At 48.9% G+C, this 22368-nt stretch overlaps 1 protein-coding gene across 3 annotated transcripts in view; it reads right to left on the bottom strand.

The window, feature by feature from the left end:
• VWA3A (von Willebrand factor A domain containing 3A) overlaps positions 1-22368 on the bottom strand; it is a 68317-nt gene that overhangs the window by 25969 nt on the left and 19980 nt on the right. For all 3 annotated transcript variants that reach the window (XM_032327104.1, XM_032327103.1, XM_032327102.1), the window contains 13 exons: positions 20820-20944; positions 20650-20727; positions 18166-18220; positions 13715-13813; positions 12228-12334; positions 8797-8922; positions 8381-8489; positions 8081-8146; positions 5547-5672; positions 2160-2295; positions 1946-2049; positions 1143-1223; positions 624-718 (listed from right to left, as the gene is read on the bottom strand). In XM_032327104.1, the coding sequence (XP_032182995.1) occupies positions 624-718; positions 1143-1223; positions 1946-2049; positions 2160-2295; positions 5547-5672; positions 8081-8146; positions 8381-8489; positions 8797-8922; positions 12228-12334; positions 13715-13813; positions 18166-18220; positions 20650-20727; positions 20820-20944 (1307 nt within the window). The remainder of the gene's footprint in view (positions 1-623; positions 719-1142; positions 1224-1945; positions 2050-2159; positions 2296-5546; positions 5673-8080; positions 8147-8380; positions 8490-8796; positions 8923-12227; positions 12335-13714; positions 13814-18165; positions 18221-20649; positions 20728-20819; positions 20945-22368) is intronic.

Here is a 22368-nt window from a genome sequence, read left to right as displayed (position 1 = left end):
CTGCCCCTGTCAGTCCTTTTGATTTGGGTGGAACAGACCCACACCAAGCTTGAAGGGTGGGCATTTGACATTAGGCAGTTAGAACATCCTGCCTTCCAGACCACAGAGACTAGCTCCTGGACGGGTCGTGCCCCAAGCCTTGGGAGAGCTAACCTGGTCGAAGGGAAGTGCGGAGCTCAGGTGGCTATCCTGCTATGAGGAAGGGAAAACCTGCCTGATAACAGAGCCAACAGTGAAGGAGGTGGAGCTGAGAGATGGAGATACATTCTTGATACGCATGAACCCCTGGATGGAGCCGTGCCTGAAGACAGCAATCAAATCTATCTGAGAATTTTCAGTTACCTTCAACCAGACCTCCCTGTTTTGTTTAAGCCAATTGGCATTTAGTTTCAGTTGCTTTTTAACTGAAAGAATCTCGAGTAACACAATGATGACAGTATTGATATTGATGATGGTAGTGGTGACTTTTTCCTCAAGGGTTCTGCTGAGTGATCGTTGATCCTTAATCTAAGGGATGGTTTCTGATGCTACTAAGAGGGAATTCATGAGTTGGATAAGTGCTTATGTCACACATGGGACTCACAAAGGACAAGAACACAAGAACAATTCTTGAGAGAAGGTACCTTTTTTCGCAGACGGTGCCCCAGATTCTTCGGCTGGCCAGGGAGAGCCACTCGATCCGTCTCTCGTATGTCCGAAGAGCTCTGCTGAGCTGTTTCTGCAACAGAAACATGGGCCACACAGAGTGAGCAATGGACCAAAGAGGATGGCCGGTTAAGGGGTCTGTGGGGAAAGGTTGGCTTCGGAGGTTGGGGCCATGGGTATCCAGGCAGTATAAACATTCCACTGAATCCTGGGTGAATCTGTCACAAGACCAGGAAGACAATAGTCCACATATTTCATTGCCTGGAATGGGAGAGGAAGTAGATCTTGCCCCCAAAAGATTAAAGACTTCTGTTTGTTTGACAGGCCCCTGCCTGGGGAGCAGGTGGAGGAAGTTCCAGAGGCACCAGGAGGCAGAGCACAGTCTGTTTAGAGGAGGGAGTCCGGTCGATGGCTTGCCGTCTCCACATTCTATGGCGCCTTCCACCTGTGCCCTCTTCCCAAACCCCATACGCTGACCAACTGGACCCATTACTAACCTGGTACTCATGGAGGAAGGGTGGGTCCACGTGAACATTCTTCACTGTCCCATCATGCCATTCAAACTGTACCATTGCCTTCTGCACTCAGGTGTGGCCAGGATGGGCAACAGGTGAACAGAGCACATACGGGGAAGGATTACACATTTAACTGGGGCACTGGGCTCTCCAAACCAGATGTGTGAGAGGGAAATGGGCCTCGAGCACATCCGGGGTCAGGTTATGCCTCCCTGGTCACGGCTACAGAAGGCCTTGAGGACCGTGGTCCCAGAATGCACCATTCCTGACAGCAAGCCAGGCTGCCTTCTGGGGAGGGTCTTCCAAACATCAGAGCCTTTGATACAAGATACAGTTGGTTTGGGAGTAGCAGCGTCGGGAGACCTTCAAACATACTGGCCATGGATTCTTGGGTTTGAGAACCCGGATAAACCTTCATGGACACTTGGAAAATCGAATTTTTCATCTGCCACTAAGTCATCACATCCACCCACTGGGATGACTTAGTGGCAGATGAAAAATTCGAGTCAGGAGGTGGTGACTTGCTCCCTTATCCCTGATTGCTCCCTCTGGCCCCATCTTCCAGAGTCCAGTTTCAATCTTTGCAAAACAGTCGTTAGAGTAGATGTGATGAGAGTTCTAGAAAGTTCTAGAAAGTTCTGGAAAGCGTGCCTCCCACTCCAAGCCCTCGGACCCAGGCTCCTCGTGCTCTGACTTATGACTCTCCTTCCCTGAATATTTAAGAAGGGAAAGGTCACAGAGGAGCCCCCTGCAGAAGACCAGAAAGAACTCTGAATTTGAGTTACCTCATGGATAGTTGAAGAGACTGTTTTCTGGAGAATGGGCACAAATTCCTCCACAGGAGAGAATGCATTGGGTGCCAGAACCTGATAAAGGCTTAGCTTTTTGGCTGTAAAAATAAACAGTGGGGGTTTGAGATACAGCTCTTAAAGCCCCAGAGGGGTTATGCCTTTTCATCAGTCACCTGAGTCCGGGGTTCTGCCCTCTTTGGGGACTTACCTTTTAGGCCATTGATCTTTAGCCATTCTGCAGAAGTCTTGTCCAAGTTTGGGAACTCAATTGTGAGGGGACCCTCATGCTTTGGGGGTTTAGGCAAGAGACCTGTGAGTGGCCCTTTTGCAATCTCTGTGGAAATCTAAATTAAATTTAAAAGCCCATATTACAAAATCATATTTTAGAGTTGAGAAGTCCTGAGTCTCCCCAGCCCACCCAGTTCCCCTAAATGGAACATCCGAAAACATGACGTGGTAAATTAAAGGCAATTCTGCTGTTCCCTCCCGCCGTCCCCACCCCCTTTCCTGGAGGTTGCTGGAATTTCCAGGGTAAGAAGGAGATGTCCCCAGCAACTGGCTTCCTCTTTGATTTGTCCGTCCTCGGCCCCTTCCCCGCCCTTACCATCAAGATCAGCACTTTGGGCTCCGAGATGGTGGTGGCCTCTCCATGAACTCCTAACACAAGGCTTCGAAGTAAAAAGTAACTCCTACACCAGGTCATTTCAGGAGCCCTGGTCTAGCCCGTCCTTCCCTGACCCACATTTACAAACTGAAAGCCTGAGGTTCTGAGATGTTAAATCGTAACTCACGTTTAAAGAAGACACAGAACAGCAATTCCCAAATTTTAGACATTTGAGTACCTCCTTCATGAATTTTTCTAAATCTGAGTACCACTGTACTATTATTTAGAATTTTAAAAAATATTTTATTTTTGCTTTTAAAGATTTTATTTAATTGAGAGAGAGCAAGAGAGAAAGAATGGGGGGAGCAGCAGAGGGGGAGGGAGAAGCAGACTCTGTGCTGAGCAGGAAACTCAATGCAGGGCCCGATCCCATGACCCTGAGATCATGATATGAACCGGAATCTAGAACCAGACGCTCAACTGACTGAGCTACCCAACTGTCTGTAAAGATTTTACTTTTTTTTTTTTTTTTAAGATTTTATTTATTTATTTGACACAGAGAGAGAGATCACAAGTAGGCAGAGACAGGCAAAGTGAGGAGGAAGCAGTCTCCCTGCTGAGCAGAGAGCCCGATGCGGGGCTCGATCCCAAGACCCTGAGATCATGACCTGAGCTGAAGGCAGAGGCTTAATCTGCTGAGCCACCCAGGCGTCCCAAAGATTTTACTTTTAAGTATTCTCTACACCTAACATGGAGCTTGAACGAAAAAATCCAAGATCTAGAGTTGCGTGCTCCACTGACTGAGCCAGCCAGGCACACCTAGAATTTTTTTTTTTTTTTAAGATTTTATTTATTTGTCATAGAGAGAAGCAAGAGCGAGCACAGGCAGACAGAGAGGCAGGCAGAGGCAGAGGGAGAAGCAGGCTCCCCGCCAAGCAAGGAGCCCGATGTGGGACTCGATCCCAGGATGCTGGGATCATGACCTGAGCCGAAGGCAGCCGCTTAACCAACTGAGCCACCCAGGCGTCCCCACACCTAGAATTTTTAAAAAAATAAATCAAGAGGGTATGTGCTACAGTTGAGTGCTATGAAGTGTGTAAACCTGGTGATTCAGAGACCTGTACCCCTGGGGCTAATAATACATTATATGTTTATAAAAAAATTAAAATGTTTTTAAAACATAATAAATAAATAAATAAAATTTTTAAAAAATTTTAAATAATAAATCAAATATGGGGGTGTCTGGCTGGCTTAGTTGGAAGAGCATGTAATTTTTTTTTTTTTTAAAGATTTTATTTATTTGACAGGCAGAGATCACAAGTAGGCAGAGAGGCAGGCAGAGAGAGAGGAGGAAGCAGGCTCCCTGCTGAGCAGAGAGCCCGATGTGGGACTCGATCCCAGGACTCTGAGATCATGACCTGAGCCAAAGGCAGCGGCTTAACCCACTGAGCCACCCAGGCGCCCAGCATGTGACTTTTGATCTTGGAGTTGTAAGTTCAAGGTCCACGTTGGGTGTAGAGAATACTTAAAAAAAAACAAACCCAAAATCTTTAGGGGTGCTTATGTGGCTCAGTCAGTAGAGCCATTCTTGATTTGGCTCAGGTCATAATTTCAGGGTCATGAGCTAAGCCCCGTGTTGAGCTCTGTGCTGGGTGTGGAGCCTGCTTAAGATTCTTTCCCTTTCCTTCTGCCCCACCCCCCCACTCAAATAAATAAATAAATATTTTAAAATAAATAAATAAATAAATAAATAAATAAACAAATAAATAAAATCTTTTAAAAAATAGACCAGAGGCGCCTGTGTGGCTCAGTGGGTTAAAGCCTCTGCCTTCAGCTCAGGTCATGATCTCAGGGTCCTGGAATCGGCCTGAATCCGACTCTCTGCTCAGCGGGAGCCTCTTTCCTCCTTTCTCTCTGCCTGCTTCTCTGCCTACTTTTGATATCTGTCTGTCCAATAAATAAATTTTAAAAAAAAGACCAAATGTGCAACAGTAAAGCTTAATTATTAATTTAATTTTAAAAACTGACTTCCTTTTTTGTACTCAAATAATTTTAGAAAGAGGTATTACTACCATATGAGCTATTTTTAACTACACATTAAAAAAAATTAATCCATGTACCACTTTGTAACTGTCATGCAAACCACGACTGATACACGCATTGCATTGTGGGAAACTCCTGGCTGAGGTTTTGACATCAGATCGACCCCAGGTTCAATTCAAACTTCATCTGTCTCTGTCTCTGGGATCTGAGGCAAACTATTTAGTCCTCTGACTTCAGATTCCACATCCGTAAAAGAGGGGTCACAATATATCTACAGCAGACTGTTGCTGTTATGCGAAAATAAGGTATTTAAAGAAATAGGCATTGTGCCTCTTAGAATGAGCCCTCAGTAAACGAGTGAGCAATTCATTGTCTTTTTAAAATATAAACAAATGAAGCCCTGGGTAGCAAAGACCATCTTCAAGATAGCCCACTCTGTGCGGCTGAGGTGTTCATCCTTCTCGAAATTGAGGGGTAGGGAGGGGACAGTGGAAGGTGGGCAGGGTGGGACGAGCCTGCTGGCCTTTCTCTGAAATACATTTTTCAGTCAGAAAATCCATCAGGGGCGCCTGGGTGGCTCAGTGGGTTAAAGCCTCTGCCTTCGGCTCGGGTCATGATCCCAGGGTCCTGGGATTGAGCCCCACATCGGGCTCTCTGCTCAGCAGGAAGCCTGCTTCCTCCTCTCTCTCTGCCTGCCTCTCTGCCTACTTGTGGTCTCTGTCTGTCAAATAAATAAATAAAATATTAAAAAAAAAAAAAAAAGAAAAGAAAATCCATCAGGATCCTTTGGAAGGCCCACCCAGCTCAGAGCTGTGGGGTTCAGCAGAGAGCACGGCCTTGCCTTCTCTGTCAGTGCACGGCGGCCTCAGCAGCCACGCTCTCAGAGAGACGGGTGAAAAAGGAGGATCCCGTGAGGCCAGCTCCAGAGTCTTCGCCTACACCACCTACCTCCTTCATCATGCTGGTTAGTTCCTCACAGGGGGTCCTATGGCGCAAGGCTTGGATGTGGCCCAGGAGGCTCTGGGCTTTCTGGATTTCTGCCAGCAGCCGGTCCGTGTCCCAGCTAGTGTAGACCTGGGGGTAGGAGGAGCAATCAACCATGAGAGGTCACTTGGCTTCTAGCAGGAAAGTGCAAGCAGCCGTGTCACTTCCTAAAGCCGAGTGGTGGATTGGTTACACCCAACTTTAAAAACTAGGGTCTGTGTGCTGGATAGAGCTGCAAACTTGGTGTGTTCTATTTCTACAGTCTTTCCCTGCAGTGTTATTAAATAACTGAAGGGTTTTCTAACCTTAAAGATACAGAGGGGCACCTGGGTGGCTCAGTGGGTTAAGCCTCTGCCTTCGGCTCAGGTCATGATCCCAGGGTCCTGGGATCGAGTCCCGCATCAGGCTCTCTGCTTGGCAGGGAGCCTGCTTCCTCCTCTCTCTCTCTCTGCCTGCCTCTCTGCCTACTTGTGATCTCGCTCTGTCAAATAAATGAATAAAATCTTTAAAACAAATAAATAAAAGGACAGTTACAAGCCGTGAGGATGGGGAGAACCAGAACACTTGCCCATGGCTAGTGGGAAACAGACTGGCGGTTCCTCATAGAATTAGACACAGAATTACCACATAACCCAGCAGTTCCCCTTGTAGGTAGATAGCCCCAAAGTAATTGCAAACGGGAACTCAGATACTTGTATACTAATGTTCCTAGCAGTTCACGACCACCAAAGAGTGGAGATAACCCGAGCGTCCATCAGCGGAAGAACGCACACACAGATGGTTGTAGATCTAGAAAATAAATCAGCCATAAAAAGAATGAAGCTCTGAGACCGGCCACAACATAGATGACCCTGAAAACATGATACTGACGTAAAGACGACAGATACAAAATGTGTATGATTCCATTTATACAAAATATCCAGAATAGGCAAATGCACCGAGACAGGAAGCAGGCTGGTGGTTTCCAGAGGGTGTGGGGGAGGGGACAGGAGTCATGGGTTAATGAGTACAGAATTTTCTTTTGCGGGGATGAACATGTTTTGGAACTGGATAAAAGTGGTGGTTGCACAACGCTGTGAATGGACTAAGTGCTGCTAATTGTTCCCTTTAAAGTGGGTAACTTTATGTTCTGTGACTTTCACCTCCATTAAAAAAAAAATGTAAAGAAGTCACACAGACACACAGATCCAGATCTCTGGCTCTTGGACTAGTGAAGTCCTAGTAGAATCGGAGTCACACTCCTCCAGAGCAATGAAGGGGCTGGGCTGAGGCTGAGCAGAGGCATCTCTCTAGATGGGGTAAGCGCTACCTCATCCTCCACAGCGCCCCCCCCGCCCCAAATCAGCTTAAGTTTTTCACTATCCTTCTACTGTTTTCTGGCTTTTTGTTTATATTAAAATTAGACAATGAACTTTGTTGTACCACAACTTTATCAAGAAAAAGAAATACAGAAGCCAAGAGGGCCACAGGCTTTTAGATAAAAGATTTCTCTTTTTGGGATGGTTTATTTATTTGAGAGAGGGAGAGCGAGAGCATGCGTGAGCAGGGGGAGGGGCAGAGGGAAAGGGAGAGGGCAGGCAGACTGCTTACCAGCAAGGAGCCCAATACCAGGCTCCTCCCATGACCCTGAGGTCATGACCTGAGCCGACACCAAGAATCAGACTCTTAACAGACTGAGCCACCCAGGCACCCCTAAAATAAAAGATTTCTTAAATCAGCCAGTTGCATTCATTTACCGTAGCTTCCTAGCCCCTGTGATCTGTGGCCTCAACAGAGTCTGGGCAATGGCGCAACCAGAAGGGAAGTAACCGAGGAAACAGTTGTCTAGACCTTGGCTCCTGGTGTGAAATGCTAGACTTTGTGACACTTGGACCCTGTGAAATGCAGACATTCATTGGCTTAAGGCTATTCATGGTTACAGGCAAGACACATCCTGCGAGCTTTGGAATCTCAGTCGGCCAGTGGCTCCACACACACATTTGCTGATCGTTACCTCCATCATGGACACAGGGTGTGTGATGCTGTGATTCCCTGGGGCAAGGACACTAATGGGTGGGTGGGTACAGAATCGATGGTTCATTCAGAACTGACTGCTGGCGGGTCCTCTGCAGTAGCAGGGATGTGTCTTGGAGGAAGACCAGAGGCAACTGTTTCAGACTGAGCTTTGGTGGGAGCAGAGGTGGGGGGCAGAGCCCATGTTGACAGCTGGATAGAGATTGAGGATTCTACCACCGAGGTTTTAAAAGGACTCTAGGCTCACTGGTGTGCAATCCACTCATCATGCTCACTCAGGAAAGGATCTCCTGTGACTTCATGCTGTCCCGGTTCTTCCCATATTCATCTTCCCCTGATTATACTTGTGCAAACCCATTGAATATGGCAGCGAGGAGGGGAAGCAAGTCCATAGTGTGGTCTGTCCTGGCCCAGGTCCTCCAGGCACAGCCTTGGAGGCAGGCAGGCAGGGAGGAGAGGGGCCGCGTGTTGGCAGAAGGACTTACCTCTGTTTCTGGGCTGTAGCAGTGGTAGTAGCCCCCAAGAGCTTCTGCAAGGTTCTTTAGGACAGCCTGTGGGGATGGTGACAGGGTCAGCATCCTCACTGGGACAATGCCAGTAGTCCCATAAGCTTCTCCTTGACTGAACCCCCCAACTGCCCAAAGGAAGAAGCAGGTACAAGGCGAGTCATGTTCTGGTCCACAGCTTGGTGGTGGTGGGCAATCCATGCATGAAGCCTCCAAGATGGCCCAGCTAGATCCCTATGGCCAATCCAAGGGAAATGTTGGGGAATCCCTAGTACTTACAAGGGGGACTTGATTGTTACATTTGTAGGTGATGATGTGGGTGATGAGGCCCCTTCCCAAGGTGGACTGTTGGATGTAGTTAGACAGAACTTCAGAAGGCTGATCTGGGCTGGGGAGAAGACAGAAGAGGAAAAGCGGGTAGCCCAGGTCAGATCACTTTGAGGACATTCCAGAGAAAATGGGAATATCTACCAAATCTAACTGACCACCTGTGTGTCCCAGGTCACTTGTGGCAGATGTGAGGTGGAGTGGACTGCAGGCCTGGTCTGACCTGGGTGCCCTGCCCAACACCTGTGGATGGACGACTTGTGAACAAACTCTTTCTGTCAAGCCTGTGGGTAGAGCCCTGCACGATGGTCTTTGGTTCTCCAGCCTCCTTCATGTGGTCTGTTACCCACGTAGGTAATGAAACCTACCAGCTTCTCATGATGGTCACCAGAGAATTCAGCTCCTTCAGGGTGAAGATCTTCCTCAGGGCTTGTAGCAAATTGCTGCCTCCCTCAGGCCGTAGCTTCTTCACCCAGAGTTTCAGTTCCTGGAGGCTGAGGAGAAAAATACCCAACCACAGTGCTCTTCTGAGGTGCCAGGCCCAGGGCAAACATGAGCTCATTTCAGACTAACAATAATTCTTTTTTTAAGGTTTATTCTATTTATTTGAGAAAGAGAGAGAGAGAGAGCATGAGCAGGGGGAGAGGGAGAAGCAGACTCCCCACTGAGCAGGGAACCCATGCGGGGCTCGATCCCAGGACCCTGAGATCATGACCTGAGCCAAAGGCAGATGCTCAACCGACTGAGCCACCCAGGTACCCCAGACTAACAGTAATTCTTGAGGGGAATCCCTTTCTTCCAATTTTATAGATGAGCAAACAGAGTTCAGACTTGCCCAAGGTGCTACTGTAAGCAAATGGCCAACTCCAGGATTTCAAACCAGGCTGGACTCTAACGACCCTGTTATTAGAGGTCCTGGGCTAAGCTCCTTCTCTGCACCCCAAGCCACCAAACACTCCCCCAAATGCCGAGTTAACCCCCCTGACCCCAAGAGGGCTCCTGGAGGAGGCACCTTGGCTGTGTGTCTGCCTCTCACATGGGCTGGGATACACCCTAGAGCCAAGACGGAAAGCGACTTCACGCAGCGCTTCCTTGATGAAATACCTCCCACGCTACCGTGAAAGAGCTCTGCTCTTTCCATTTTTCTTTCCTTCTGACAGAAAAAAATAAAAGTAGAGATAAAATAAAAATAAAATTAAAAAAAAAAAAATCTCAGCTTGTTGCCAGTAAGTCTGTCTTTCATTACTACAAGCTCTCAGGCTCCCTTCCACACAAAGGGAGAGCAGATCCCCGGCCGACCGTCGTCTCCAGGCTGATAGGTTTCAAGTTGGAATTTGATATTATTGTTTTATTTGCTTTCATTGTATTTATTGTGATGGCTGCAATCTAACTACAGCAAGTGATATGGGCTTCTTGTTCTGGTTCTGATCGTATCCTTCAATTATACATGTAGAGTTTATTTTTTTTTTTTAAAGATTTTCTTTATTTGCCAGAGAGCGTGTGCACAAGCAGAGAGAAGCGCTCCCCACTGAGCAAGGAGCCTGATGCAGGATTCAATACCAGGACCCTAGGATCATGACCCGAGCTGAAGGCAGCAGCTTAACCCACTGAGCCACTCAGGCATCCCTAGAGTTGATGTTTTAAAACAGTACAGGTGGGGCGGGGCGCCTGGGTGGGTTAAGGCCTCTGCTTCCGGCTCAGGTCATGATCTCAGGGTCCTGGAATTGAGCCCCACATCGGGCTCTCTGCTCAGTAGGGAGCCTGCTTCCCCTCCTCTCTCTGCCTGCTTGTGATCTCTGTCTGTCAAATAAATAAATAAAATCTTAATAAAAAAAAAAAAAAGTACAGATGGGGGTTCCTGGGTGGCTCAGTCGGTTGAGCGCCTCTTTTTTTTTTTTAATGTCTTTTTTTTTTTTTTTTAAGATTTTCTTTCTTTATTTGACGGACAGAGATCACAAGTAGGCAGAGAGAGAGGGGGAAGCAGGATCCCCGCTGAGCAGAGAGCCCAATGTGGGGCTCGATCCCAAGACCCTGAGATCATGTCCTGAGCCGAAGGCAGAGGCTTTAACCCACAGAGCCACCCCGGCACCCCGAGCGACTGACTCTTGATTTCAGCGCAGGTCACGGTCTCGGAGTCCTGGGATCGAGCCCCAGTTCAGGCTCCATGCTCAGCCGGGAGTCTGTCTGCTTGAGGACTCTCTCTCTCCCTCTGCCTACCCGCTACCACTCATGCTCACTCTCTGTCTCTAAAATAAATAAACAAATCTTAAAAAAAAAAAAAATCACCACAAAATAGTACACGTGGCAGAGATATGACCCAAATGACAAATGGCCTCTAGGAATGACTGAAATGAGAAGCTCTTGCCTGTGACCTCATGGTGACTCCTAAGTCTGACACCCTGGAGATTGGGGTCTACCAGGAACAGAAACCACAGCAAAAAAAAAAAAAAATAAAAAAAAAACGCTTTCCTCACCAAGGACCTGCCACCTGCCAGATCCTTATACCTCACCTCCTGTCCACAGGAGCTGAGTGATGGTTAGGTATCCATGGCCTCACTCAGGTAAGGAGAGTTCAAGGATGGGTCAAGGCCACCCAGTAACTGTCAGAGCAGGATGCAGAGCCAGTGCTGTTGGAGCTGGGCCCTTCTCTAGCCAGAAGGGCTGCTCTTTACAGCTAGTGCCGAGCCAGGGGACCTCCATCCCAGAAATGCATATAGGGTTTTTTCCTAGGAATCTACTCTGGGCTTTGGTAGCCAATCTGGGCTCTGCCACTCTGGGCAAGCACCCTAACCTGAGTCCCAGTTTTTTCATAAGCAAAATGAGGGAAAGAATCCTATTACATGTGCTGGCATAAGAATTAAATAAGATAGCCCATGAAAAGTGCTTAGCGTGGCACCGAACACCCGGTGAGTGGTTAAGGATATTTTCTTCATGGAAAAGAAATTTTTAGTTACTGGAGTAAGTAGAAATTGTTACACATCTTATCTCTGTCCCCCCATAACCCCACAAACTAGAGACATCCAAATAAAGGACTAGTTAAATCATAGTACATGTATACAGTGGAATACTATACAGCCATTAACAAGGAATGAGGGAGATCTGTGTGGACTGAGGGGAAGACATTCAAATCAAGGGCAAAGGGCAAGAGAGTGTAATGCGTTTCTGTTTCTGTCTCAGTAAAAGAGGATAAACATATCGACACACGTACATGACACACTGCGGAAGTAAGGAGAAGAAACAAGTATTGGGAGGTGAGAGACAGACTCTCCTTCCTTCCTTGCACTTTCATACCGTGTGGATTTTTATTTTATTTTAAAGATTTTATTTATTTATTTGACAGAGAAAGATCTCAAGTAGACAGAGAGGCAGGCAGAGAGAGAGAGGGAGGGAAGCAGGCTCCCTGCCGAGCAGAGAGCCCGATGCGGGACTCGATCCCAGGACCCTGAGATCATGACCTGAGCCGAAGGCAGCGGCTTAATCCACTGAGCCACCCAGGCACCCCCGTGTGGATTTTTAAAGATGCATTATTTTCAAAATAACATAACTCTCTTCGCTAGTTGGCTAGAGAAAAATGGCGCCTTGCGGTTTTCTTGTGTTTTCATTTTGTGGGGGGCTCGCAAGGGCGGCCACTTTGCTCAAGGTTACGGATCCCCATGTTTCCACTTTGTGAGCTGTCTCTTTGTACTCACACCCCTGATGGGGTCTCAGGTCTGTACTGTATTCATTCAAGAAACACACCATCGTTGAGGGAGGACAAAGAACAAGCGGACACCCTGGCCAAGGCCAGGAGGTCACTCACGTGGAGGAGCTGACTTCCGCCGGTTCTGGCCAGAGGGCGCTGGCGGTGGAGCCGAAGGACAGGACATAGAGCTTCTCCTTGTGGCTCAGCTGCTCGTCAACGAGGCTCTGGCAGACAAAAGGGCATATTGGTTCCCGGAGCCTTGGGCCACGTGGAGCCTGGCTTCACTCCTCACATTGGGGCTGGCTCCTGGGGACCAGGGTATCAGCCATGCTGGGACAGGGTTGCTTCGTGGCCCCAAGCCAACACTTGCTTCCTTCCCACTGAGTCTCATGGGAGTGTGCCCTGGTGGCCCATCCCATACAGGGAGCCTGTAGCCTGGCAGACCGCCCTCGGAGATCGTGCCTCCCTCCGTCCCAGTGACTGGGGACTGATGTCTTCTGGACCAGCTCCTCCAGGGCTGCCACACACTTGGGTCATTGGCTAGGAGTGGGGATGGGCCTCGTGGCTACTCTCTCAGCCTGTGCTGCTGCTGGACCCTTCCCAGTGGCATCCAGGGAGGAGGTTGGGGGCCGGGGTTTCTCTCCAGAGCACAGGAGGTGGGGATGCCACAGTGGGCACAACGCCAGCCTATGCGATGCATTTGAGCTGCAGCCTAGGACTACCCAACGTGACACAGCTCCTCCTCTTCTTCCTGGCTAGGTAGAACTTCATCCGTCCATCACCAACACGGACCGTGCCCTGGCTAATATGAGACCAAGCCCACCTGGGGGGATCTCTAGAAACTCAGCCCTGAGGACTTGTCAGAAGCCCCGTTACCTGACATCTGCTGAGACCAGGAGCGGGGGGGGGGGGGGGGGGGGGACAAGTCTGGATGACTCGCCCATGTTGAGCCCTATGAACGGCCTGAATGCTTGCATCTAGAGCTCTAGGGGTTCCCATAAGAAAAGAGCCACCCCTACATCAGTGCACACAGGTTACAGGGGTTTTCCTTTCTGAGCACTTAATTTGCACAAAGTCCTTCCATCCTGTGACAGCCCTGGCAGGTGGCCACTGTTGTCACCTGCATTTTACAAATGAGGTAACTGAGGCACAGAGAGATTCGGCAGCAGGGTCACAGCTCAGAAGTGGCAGAGGTGGCTGGGACTTGAGGCCAGTCATCTGCCTCCAGAGTTCTTGGTTTCTTTGTTGTGGACACACCAAGGAAAACAAAACGGACCCTGGGTCCAGAAAAGGCCAGGCGGCCAGTGCCAGGCTGTGCTGGAAACAGTCCACTTTCCGGGCGCTGGGGGCTCTTGCGGCAAAGTCTAGTCAGTAGGGACTGTTGTGGTGAGAATACTAGAAGCTCACACAGGAACTGAAAATGAACTTGACATATTTCCTTAACGGTAGGTGCTAATTAAGTGTGAACCATGCTTTGCAAAACACCCCATTTTGCAGTTGCTAGAAACAAAGCCATTCCACAACGCTCACAAAGGGGAGGGTGTGTGTATGTGGGGTGGGGGTGGGGGGGGTGTTTCAGGTACTTCTCTGCCTGAGAAACTTACCAGGAAGTCATTTTGGAACTCCTCTTCCTGAGAGCCACTGCTGACGGCTGACGCATCAATGACAATGCCGACTCTGGCTCCCTTGACGAGGCCAAATACCTAAAACCAAAGAGGGACGTGGGAGCAACCAGCACAGCCCTGCGTTCCCTTAAACCCTCTCACCGGGCAGTTCCGTGTGATGTGGAAGTTGGGACACACCCCTAACCTCAAAAATCAGCAGAAGGCAGGCCCATTTTACAGAGGGAAAAGCAAAACCCGATGTCCTGACTTCAGTTCTGGGCATTACCTGCTCCTAAAAACCTATTCTTTTTTTTTTTTTTAAAGATTTTATTTATTTATTAGACAGACAGAGATCACACGTAGGCAGAAAAGCAGGTGGGTGAGGCGGGGAGGCGGGGGAAGCAGGCTCCCCGCTGAGCAGAGAGCCCGATGTGGGGCTCGATCCCAGGACCCTGGGATCACGACCTGAGCCAAAGGCAGAGGCTTTAACCCACTGAGCCACCCAGGCGCCCCACTAAAACCTATTCTTTACGAGTTTTTTTTACATTTATATGTTTACATTTACAGTCCACCCTTATAAAGTAAGCCACGTCCATTAAAGAAAATTCAGAGACCCCAGGAAAGCATCCTTCATAAGACCTAAAGTTCACTGTCTGATGACATCAGGATTTTATTCCATTTCCTCTGTCTCCTTATTTGTTTTCCACCCACTCTACCAATCCAAGGCAGATGTGTCAAGCTTGCCGGCTGCCGCGGTATTTCTGTGAGTTTCTAATTCCGTGCCTAACAGCGAGCACGCTGTCCCTGCCCACGCGGTCCCCCCTGCCGAGGAACGTTCATCCTCCTACAGCTGTGTCGTGAACTGGGATTTGCAGCGACGGATGGTTCTCCAGGGGCTGTGGGTTCCATCGGATGCTTTTTGCCTTAAACCCCACTTTACTACATGCCAAATTTTCCTGCTCAATTCATTTCTTTATGCTCCCAGAGGGGTATTTTATCTCTCTCACATCTCAACATTCCCTGTCTAGGCTCCCCCCACAGGCGAGCTTGGCTCCAATTTCACTAAGGGAAACAAGCCAGAGTTTTGTTTTTTAAATCTGTTGAGGCAGAATCTATTAACCGGCCTGCCTCTTTGCCCACACCCTTGGCCTTTCCCCTCTGTTAACAATGTATCTATAGCAACTACCAAAGCTCTAAGGCCAACCCTTTGACTCCCATTAAGGGCTCTTGTCTTGCCCAACAGGGACTTTGCTACTGTAATCTCTTCTCCTGGACCACCAGATCCTTCCTTATCTACTGGGCTGTTTCCATCACCACACAAATTACAAAATACTATTGCCCATCTGAAAAAGGAAATAAACCTTTCAGGACCCCACCCCTCCCTCCTGCTCCCCGACCTCATTTCTCTGCTTCCCGTAAGGTTCTCACCTCCCCACTCCCCAGAAGCTACATTTATCAATGGGATCAATGACCTCTTGCCAGACCCAATGGTCAAATGTAAGTTCTCCACGGGCACTAATTCTGAGTAGTATAGGACACCCTTTGGCTGGGTCGAGGTTGTAACAAGGTGAAGCTCTTAATGAGGACACGTGTCTTTCAGGACATCACGTTTTCCTGGTTTCTCCCCCACTTGCTGGCCAGTTCTTCTAGCCCCCCCCCACCTCCTCCCCAGGTCGGCTTCGTGGGTGGAACGTCCTGGGAACTTGTTAGACGCAAAATCTCAAGTCCAACCCCAGATCTGCTCAATTCGAGTCTGCATTTGAACAAAATTCCTCTCCCTACCGCCCCTACCACCGAAAGGGATTTGGCTGCCATCGATGTTTGAGAAGTACAGGGCTAGGGCTCCCTCTTCCTTTTCCTTCCTTATCTATACCAGGATTTGTCAACCCCCCATCTACTGACATAGGGACCTGGGCGATCCTCTGTTGTGGGGAGCTGACCAGTACGCGGTGGGATGTTGGGCAGTTTCCCTGGCAATCTCCCCTCTCAGTCTCGACAACCAGACATTTCTGCGGACGTCGCCAAATGTCCCCTGGTGGGCAAAATCGCAACCCCCACCCCAATGAAGAACCCCTGTTCTGCATTCATTCCCTAAATGATCTCATGTGTCTCGAGGATTTGAATACTATTTGCACACTGACGTGCAGTGTCCATGTGCAGGCAGGGCTCTCCGGCAGCTCCAAACATACGGAGTCAATGTCTGGCTCCTTGTCTCTGCCCAGATGGCTGTAAACCTCTCAGACTTCATATGGTGAAACCCAGACATCCTATTTTCCTCCCCCTGCCTGGCCGTCTTGTGCGTGGCATTCCACAGACCCAGGCACTTTGGCGGCAAACCCATGCAACCCATCAGCTGTGCTGCGGGCTCCACCTTCGAGACACACCCTGAGGCCCCCATCTCTCATCCCACGCATCCTGGCTTTTGAGCCCAAGTCACCACCGTCCGTACCTGGCCTTTGTTCTCGATAGTCAATTTATGAAGCAGCCACAATGATCTTTCTGGAAAAGCCTCACCTATGGAATGAGATCCGAACTCTGCAAAGCCATTCCTGATTCTAGCCTCGTCGCCCCCTCCTTCGCTGGATGGCTCACTCTGTGTTTGCTACACTGGCCTGCTTGCGGCTTCTAGAACATGCCAAGCTTGATCCTCTCTCAGAGCCTTGGCATTTGCTGTTTCTTCTGCCTGGAATGTTCTCTCCTAGATCTCTACTTGGGAGTGCCCTCATTTCGTTCAGGTGTCTTTCACAGATGTCTCCTTCTTGACCATTCTAAATAGCCCTCCTTCCGGTGCGCCTGGTGCTGGGTGGGACTCAGTCAGTGAAGTGTCTGCCTTTGGCCAGGGTCATGATCTGCAGGTCCCGGGGATCGAGTTCCGTGGAGGCTGCTTCTCCCTCTCTCTTTCCCCTGCTAATGCTCCTTCTCACACCCTCTCGCAAATAAATAAATAAAATCGTAGGGGCACCTGGGTGGCTCAGTGGGTTAAGCCCCTGCCTTCAGCTCAGGTCATGATCTCAGGGTCCTGGGATCGAGTCCCGCGTCGGGCTCTCTGCTCAGCAGGGAGCCTGCTTCCTCCTCTCTCTCTCTGCCTGCCTCTCTGCCTACTTGTGATCTCTCTCTGTTAAATAAATAAATAAAATCTTTAAAAAAAAATCGTAAAAATTAAAAAAAATACAAAAAACCTCCATCTATCCTACTCTCTATTCTCTTACCCTGCTTTATTTTTCTTTACAGCTATCACTAACTTGACCTGACGTAGGATTTGCTAATTACTCATTGTCTGTCCCCCGCTGGGCTATAATCTCCACGAAGGTGGGACCTTCCTATTGGTCGTGTTTCTAGTCCTCAATCCGGGACTGGGGCCTGATGTGTAGTAGTTGTCCAATCAGTATCTGCTGAATTCATGACCCAAACGAACGCTGAGGACTCGTAGGACATTTCCAATCCTCAGGGGCCAAAAGGAGTTCAAATCCGGGACCAGTTCTATTCCTTTTAAAATGTACAGAAACTGCCTTTAGAGCTTTTATAATTGAAAACATTCATTCTCTTAAGCTTAGTCATTGGAATTCTAGACATTTATCCTGTAAAGTAACTGGGTAAGTTCATAAGAGGGAATTGGAGCCCGGCAATGCCAGATACTCCCATTTTTCAAGAGAGAGCTAAAAACAGACATAAACATGAAACACCAGAATTTTAAATCTTGGCAACTAACTCGAGAAATATTTTAAACTACGAGGGCCAAGAAAAATGTGGCTGTGGGCCACATTTGCCAGCGTGCCTCTCGTTTATAAGCCCCGCTTTTCTCCTCCATAAATACGGAAACAGACACCCAGAGAAGTGAGGCCACTTGCTGACGGGGCCTTGCTGACAGTAGTTGGGAAGCGGGCCCAGGATGTCCTGTCCATCACCCCGGGCTACATCAGCACCCACGGGACCCACGAGTTGGCTTAAGAGTGATTTCTTCTTTGGGATCTAGTCTGGGCTGGTTTCATGTCTCCTCTGTGGCTTCATCAGAAAAGGGTACAGTGGGGCATGTGAGTGGCTCCATCAGTTCAGCATCTGACTCTTGGTTTCGGCTCAGGCCATGATCTCAGGGTCGTGAGATCCACCGCCACCCTCTTTCCGGCCCCACACTCATGGGGGAGTGTGCTGGAGATTCTCTCTCCCTCTCCCTCTGCCCCTCCCGCTCAGGTGCCCCCTCTCTCTCTAAAATAAATAAATACATCTTTTAAAAAAGAAAGAAAGGAAAAGAATAAAACCAACCCAGAGGAAAGCAGAGCCCAGAGACCAAGAGATGACATCATCTGAGCCCAGGGATACAGCTGTGTTTGGGATTTAGGTCTAGAAGTTCCTTTTTTAGCTTAAGCCCGCTGGAGTTGGGAGGTCCGTCATTTGCAACTGAAAGAACAGTGACAGGAATGATTGGGGTTGGAGAATGAAATCCTGGGTCTTACCTTCCTGCTGTTTTCTGTGAGCCACTGGATTCTCTGCTGATAGAGTTCCACAGCCCTGTGAAAACACCAGAACCGCTCATCAGCCGAGGTCAGCTTCATCACCGAGCCACAGTCACTGACTGCATGCGAGGAAGGTGTGGAGGGATTTGGGGGAAACGTCTTGCTCTTCTCAAATCCGTGTCTCCTTAGGTGAGCCTTCCGAGTCACCTGGAGACGATCATAAATGTCCGTGGGGGGAAGTTCAGCACCAGGTTCTCAGGGGACTGAGTAACCAAAAAAAAAAAAACCCCCTCCGTTTCCAAAATGTGGTTGCGGGAACGTGTTTAACTTGCCTTATTGCAAACCATCCCAACGACTGGATGGAGGCAGCATGGAACAGGTGCTCAAGTTCAGGACTCAACACTTGAATTCAATGCACTTGCCCTCACTGAGGGCAGGGGGGATTTGGGAGCCTATACAAAAGGGCAAGCAAGACCTTTGCACATGAAATCAGGGGGCAGTGGGTGGTGGGTAGAGTTTTAAGGTATACATGAGTATGAATAGAGCTGAGAGTATGAGCTTCATAATGGGGCGTGCTGGTCTTTGAGACCCAGCTCTCCCATTTATTAGCTGTGTGACCTTTGACAGGTGTGGTAACCTCTCTGAACTTCTTTTTTTTCTTTTTTCTTTTTTTAAATTTTATTTATTTGACAGAGAGAGATCACAGCAGACAGAGAGAGAGAGAGAGAAGCAGGCTCCCCACCAAGCAGAGAGCCCGATGCGGGACTCCATCCCAGGACCCTGAGATCATGACCTGAGCCGAAGGCAGCGGCTTAACCCACTGATCCACCCAGGTGCCCCACCTCTCTGAACTTCCAACGTAAAGATAATACCAGGGCTCTACCCAAGTCAGTTTGCCAAAAGGCAGTTTGCTGAAAGCCAGTTCCCTGAAAATCAATTTGAATTAACGGAATGGACTTGAACATTCCTTAACATGCTTGATTCATAATTAAAACCAATCAACCAAAATATTGCAAAATTCTTTAAGAATCTGTTTAAACCGGGGCGCGTGGGTGGCTCAGTGGGTTAAGCCGCTGCCTTCGGCTCAGGTCATGATCTCAGGGTCCTGGGATCGAGTCCCGCATCGGGCTCTCTGCTCGGCAGGGAGCCTGCTTCCCTCTCTCTCTCTCTCTCTACCTGCCTCTCCATCTACTTGTGATCTCTCTCTGTCAAATAAATAAATAAAAATCTTTAAAAAAAAAAAAAAAAAAAAGAATCTGTTTAAACCTTCAATCCCGATAAAAACTGCTATAATAGTTACAGTTAAGGGGTGCCTGGGTAGCTCAGTCGGTTAAGCATCTGCCTTAACCGGCTCAGGTCATGATCCCGGGTTCCTGGGATGGAGGCCCGCATCGGGCTCCCTGCTCAGCGGGGAATCTGCTCCCTCTCACTCTCCCTCTGTGCTCTCTCTCTCAGATAAATAAATAAAATCTTTAAAAAGAAGTTATAGTTAAAATGTTTGATAAATCTGGCAAATTGGTCAGTTATCAATTGAACTTCGGATATTCAGCTGGAGAGTAATATTATATTTCCAGTTTCTGTGGGGATTAAACAAGATAATGCATTCAGGCCTTAGTAGAATTCCTGACACATTAATAAATGACAGGTGGCTGGGTGGCTCAGTGGATTAAGCCGCTGCCTTCGGCTCAGGTCATGATCTCAGGGTCCTGGGATCAAGCCCCGCATCGGGCTCTCTGCTCCTTGGGGAGCCTGCTTTCTCCTCTCTCTCTCTGCCTGCCTCTCTGCCTACTTGTGATCTCTGTCTGTCAAATAAATAAGTAAAAATCTTTAAAATAAAAAAAAAAATGACAGGTATTATTATTAGAGCCTTTTAAGAAACCTCAGGCAAACAGTGATCCTGGGTCAGAGATTGCTACATCGGGGATGGAATGTGTATATAGGCTCAGAAAATCTGGTTTGGGAGTAGGCAGCCTGCATATTTTTCACAAACATTTGCAAAATCTGTCATTGAAAGTGGTCACTTAACTATTACACCTCAGATGAAGGTATGAGGTTGTATGTGCTCACCCAAAGGGCCCACGGATTTTAAAAGGCTGAGAAAAACCGGTTATGGTCCAATGTCTTCATTTGAGGCAAGAGGCCATTAGGACCAGAGGTGGGAGGGACCTGCCCCAAAACCCAGAGATCGTTGTCGGAAAAAAGTTATTTTTTAAAAGATTTTATTATTTATTTATTTTAGAGTGAGAGAAAGAGAGTTGGGGGCGGGGCACAGAGAGAGCGAGAGAGAATCTCAAGCAGACTCCATGGATGTGGGGCTTGATCTCATGACCTTGAGATGTGACCTTGATCTCGTGTGGCCTTGAGATCACAACCAGAGCCGAAGTCAAGAGTTGGGTGCTTACAGCCTGAGTCCCCCCATGGGCCCCTGCACAAAGTTACTTTCAGGCTGCTGAAATGAGGAAATTCTCGAGTTCGCATACTTACTCAGAAAGCTTGGATTCGAACTGGCGGATGATCTGGGTAGAGAAGTGCACTTTCCTCGTGATATTGCTGCCCTCCTCCCTGGAGAAGCAAAGTCTTAAGAAGGGGGTCTCTGGGGCCTGGGAGCAGGGGGTTGCCAGGCTTGGGGGTGAAGGGAATGGCGCCAGACTCACAGCACGGCGGTGCCCTGGCTAAGCAGGTCAGCCAAGGTGAGCCTCTCAGACTGTAAACTGCGCGTCGAAAGCCAGTCTTCCGAGTCCTCCCAAGCCGAGGGTTGGGTCTCGTCTCCCTGCAGCCTCTATGAGACAGAGCCAGAGCCAAACACAGAAGTGAGGAAAGAGAGGGCAAGGCCGAGGACGCCCTCGGTCCCCTCCACACAGACGCCCGTGGACTGTCAACTCCAATAGGTCCTTCCTGAACACGGTGTGTTCGAGAACTCACCTGGCTGAGGGAACTGGGGATGGGGAGGCCCGCGTCCTGGGCCAGCTGCTCTGGAAATACCCATTCTCATGCCTCACCTCAGCTCCAGTGTGCGGCTGGACAATTCAAGGGTCACTCACATCCTGCCTTTTGCGAGACTGAATATATGGTGGCCAGACCACAGGGGACAATAGGACTCCAACCCATGGCCTTGATAGCAACCAGTCCGTGAAATCAAACCACAACTGTAGCAACTGGCCCAGCATAGGCCCAGACTTGGACAAGGACTGCCAGTTTTCCTATTTTTTATCCCACATCCACCTCAGAACCCACCAGAGAAGGCTAAATATGCCCTCAAAACCCATCTAGGAGACACCTGGCTTCTAGTTAGCTCCCCTCCAGACTCCTCCTGCCAACACTGCCCTTCTGGGCACATCTGAAGCTTTCCCCCTTCTTCTTCTTCTTTTTCTTTTTTTTAAAGATTTTATTTATTTACTTATTTGTCAGAGAGAGAGAGAAGGAGCACGCACAAGCAGACAGAGGCAGAGAGAGAAGCAGGCTCCCTGCCGAGCAAGGAGCCCGATGTGGGACTCGATCCCAGAACCCTGGGATCGTGACCTGAGCCAAAGACAGTGGCTTAACTGACTGAGCCCCCCAGGCGCCCCGTGCCACCTTCTCACTGTAAAGCTTTCCTGATCCCTGCCTTTGAGTCTCTGCCGAACACAAGTGAAGGTGGCTGACTCCCTGCGGGTGCAAACATGCAATAAATTGCCTCTGTTCTCGTCTGGGTGCTCTTTATTCCCACCCTTCCATTCTCTGTCTCTTGCTATGAGTTCTGCCTTGCTATCGGTCTGTGGGTCCTCGACAAACATTTGTTGGCGGATGGAGGCGGGAATGGGTTCATCCTGTCTAGACCAGAAACAGAAGCAGCAGGTAAAACAGTTTAAATATAGGATTTCCTCGCCATCACGGGAGTCTGGCCAGGCAAAGGACTGTGCCCTGCCCCCTTGCTTTTACCAAGTGACACCTGTGTCACTTACACAGTACCAAGCTCCAAATTTGGGTGGTGGACTTGGTCGTGGAGCTGAAGTCATTCATGGCCAGCATTCAACATGGGGGTTGCTTTCTGGGAGAGAAAGCTGACTGGAGGCTCTGAGCCTACTTGGCCTTGGTCACCTCTCCTGGAGGCTGGCATTTCTTCCTCCCCACAGGGGGTGTTTCTGAGCCCTTGTACGAAGCAGGTGCCGTCATTGGTGCTCTGTCTACATTGTGAACAAGATAGAAATGTTCTTGCCTTCTTGG

Source organism: Mustela erminea, chromosome 20 (genome assembly GCF_009829155.1).
Source record: "Mustela erminea isolate mMusErm1 chromosome 20, mMusErm1.Pri, whole genome shotgun sequence".
Taxonomy (NCBI): domain Eukaryota; kingdom Metazoa; phylum Chordata; class Mammalia; order Carnivora; family Mustelidae; genus Mustela; species Mustela erminea.
Note: the sequence above shows the minus strand (reverse complement) of the source record. Positions and strands in the feature narration are given on the sequence as shown.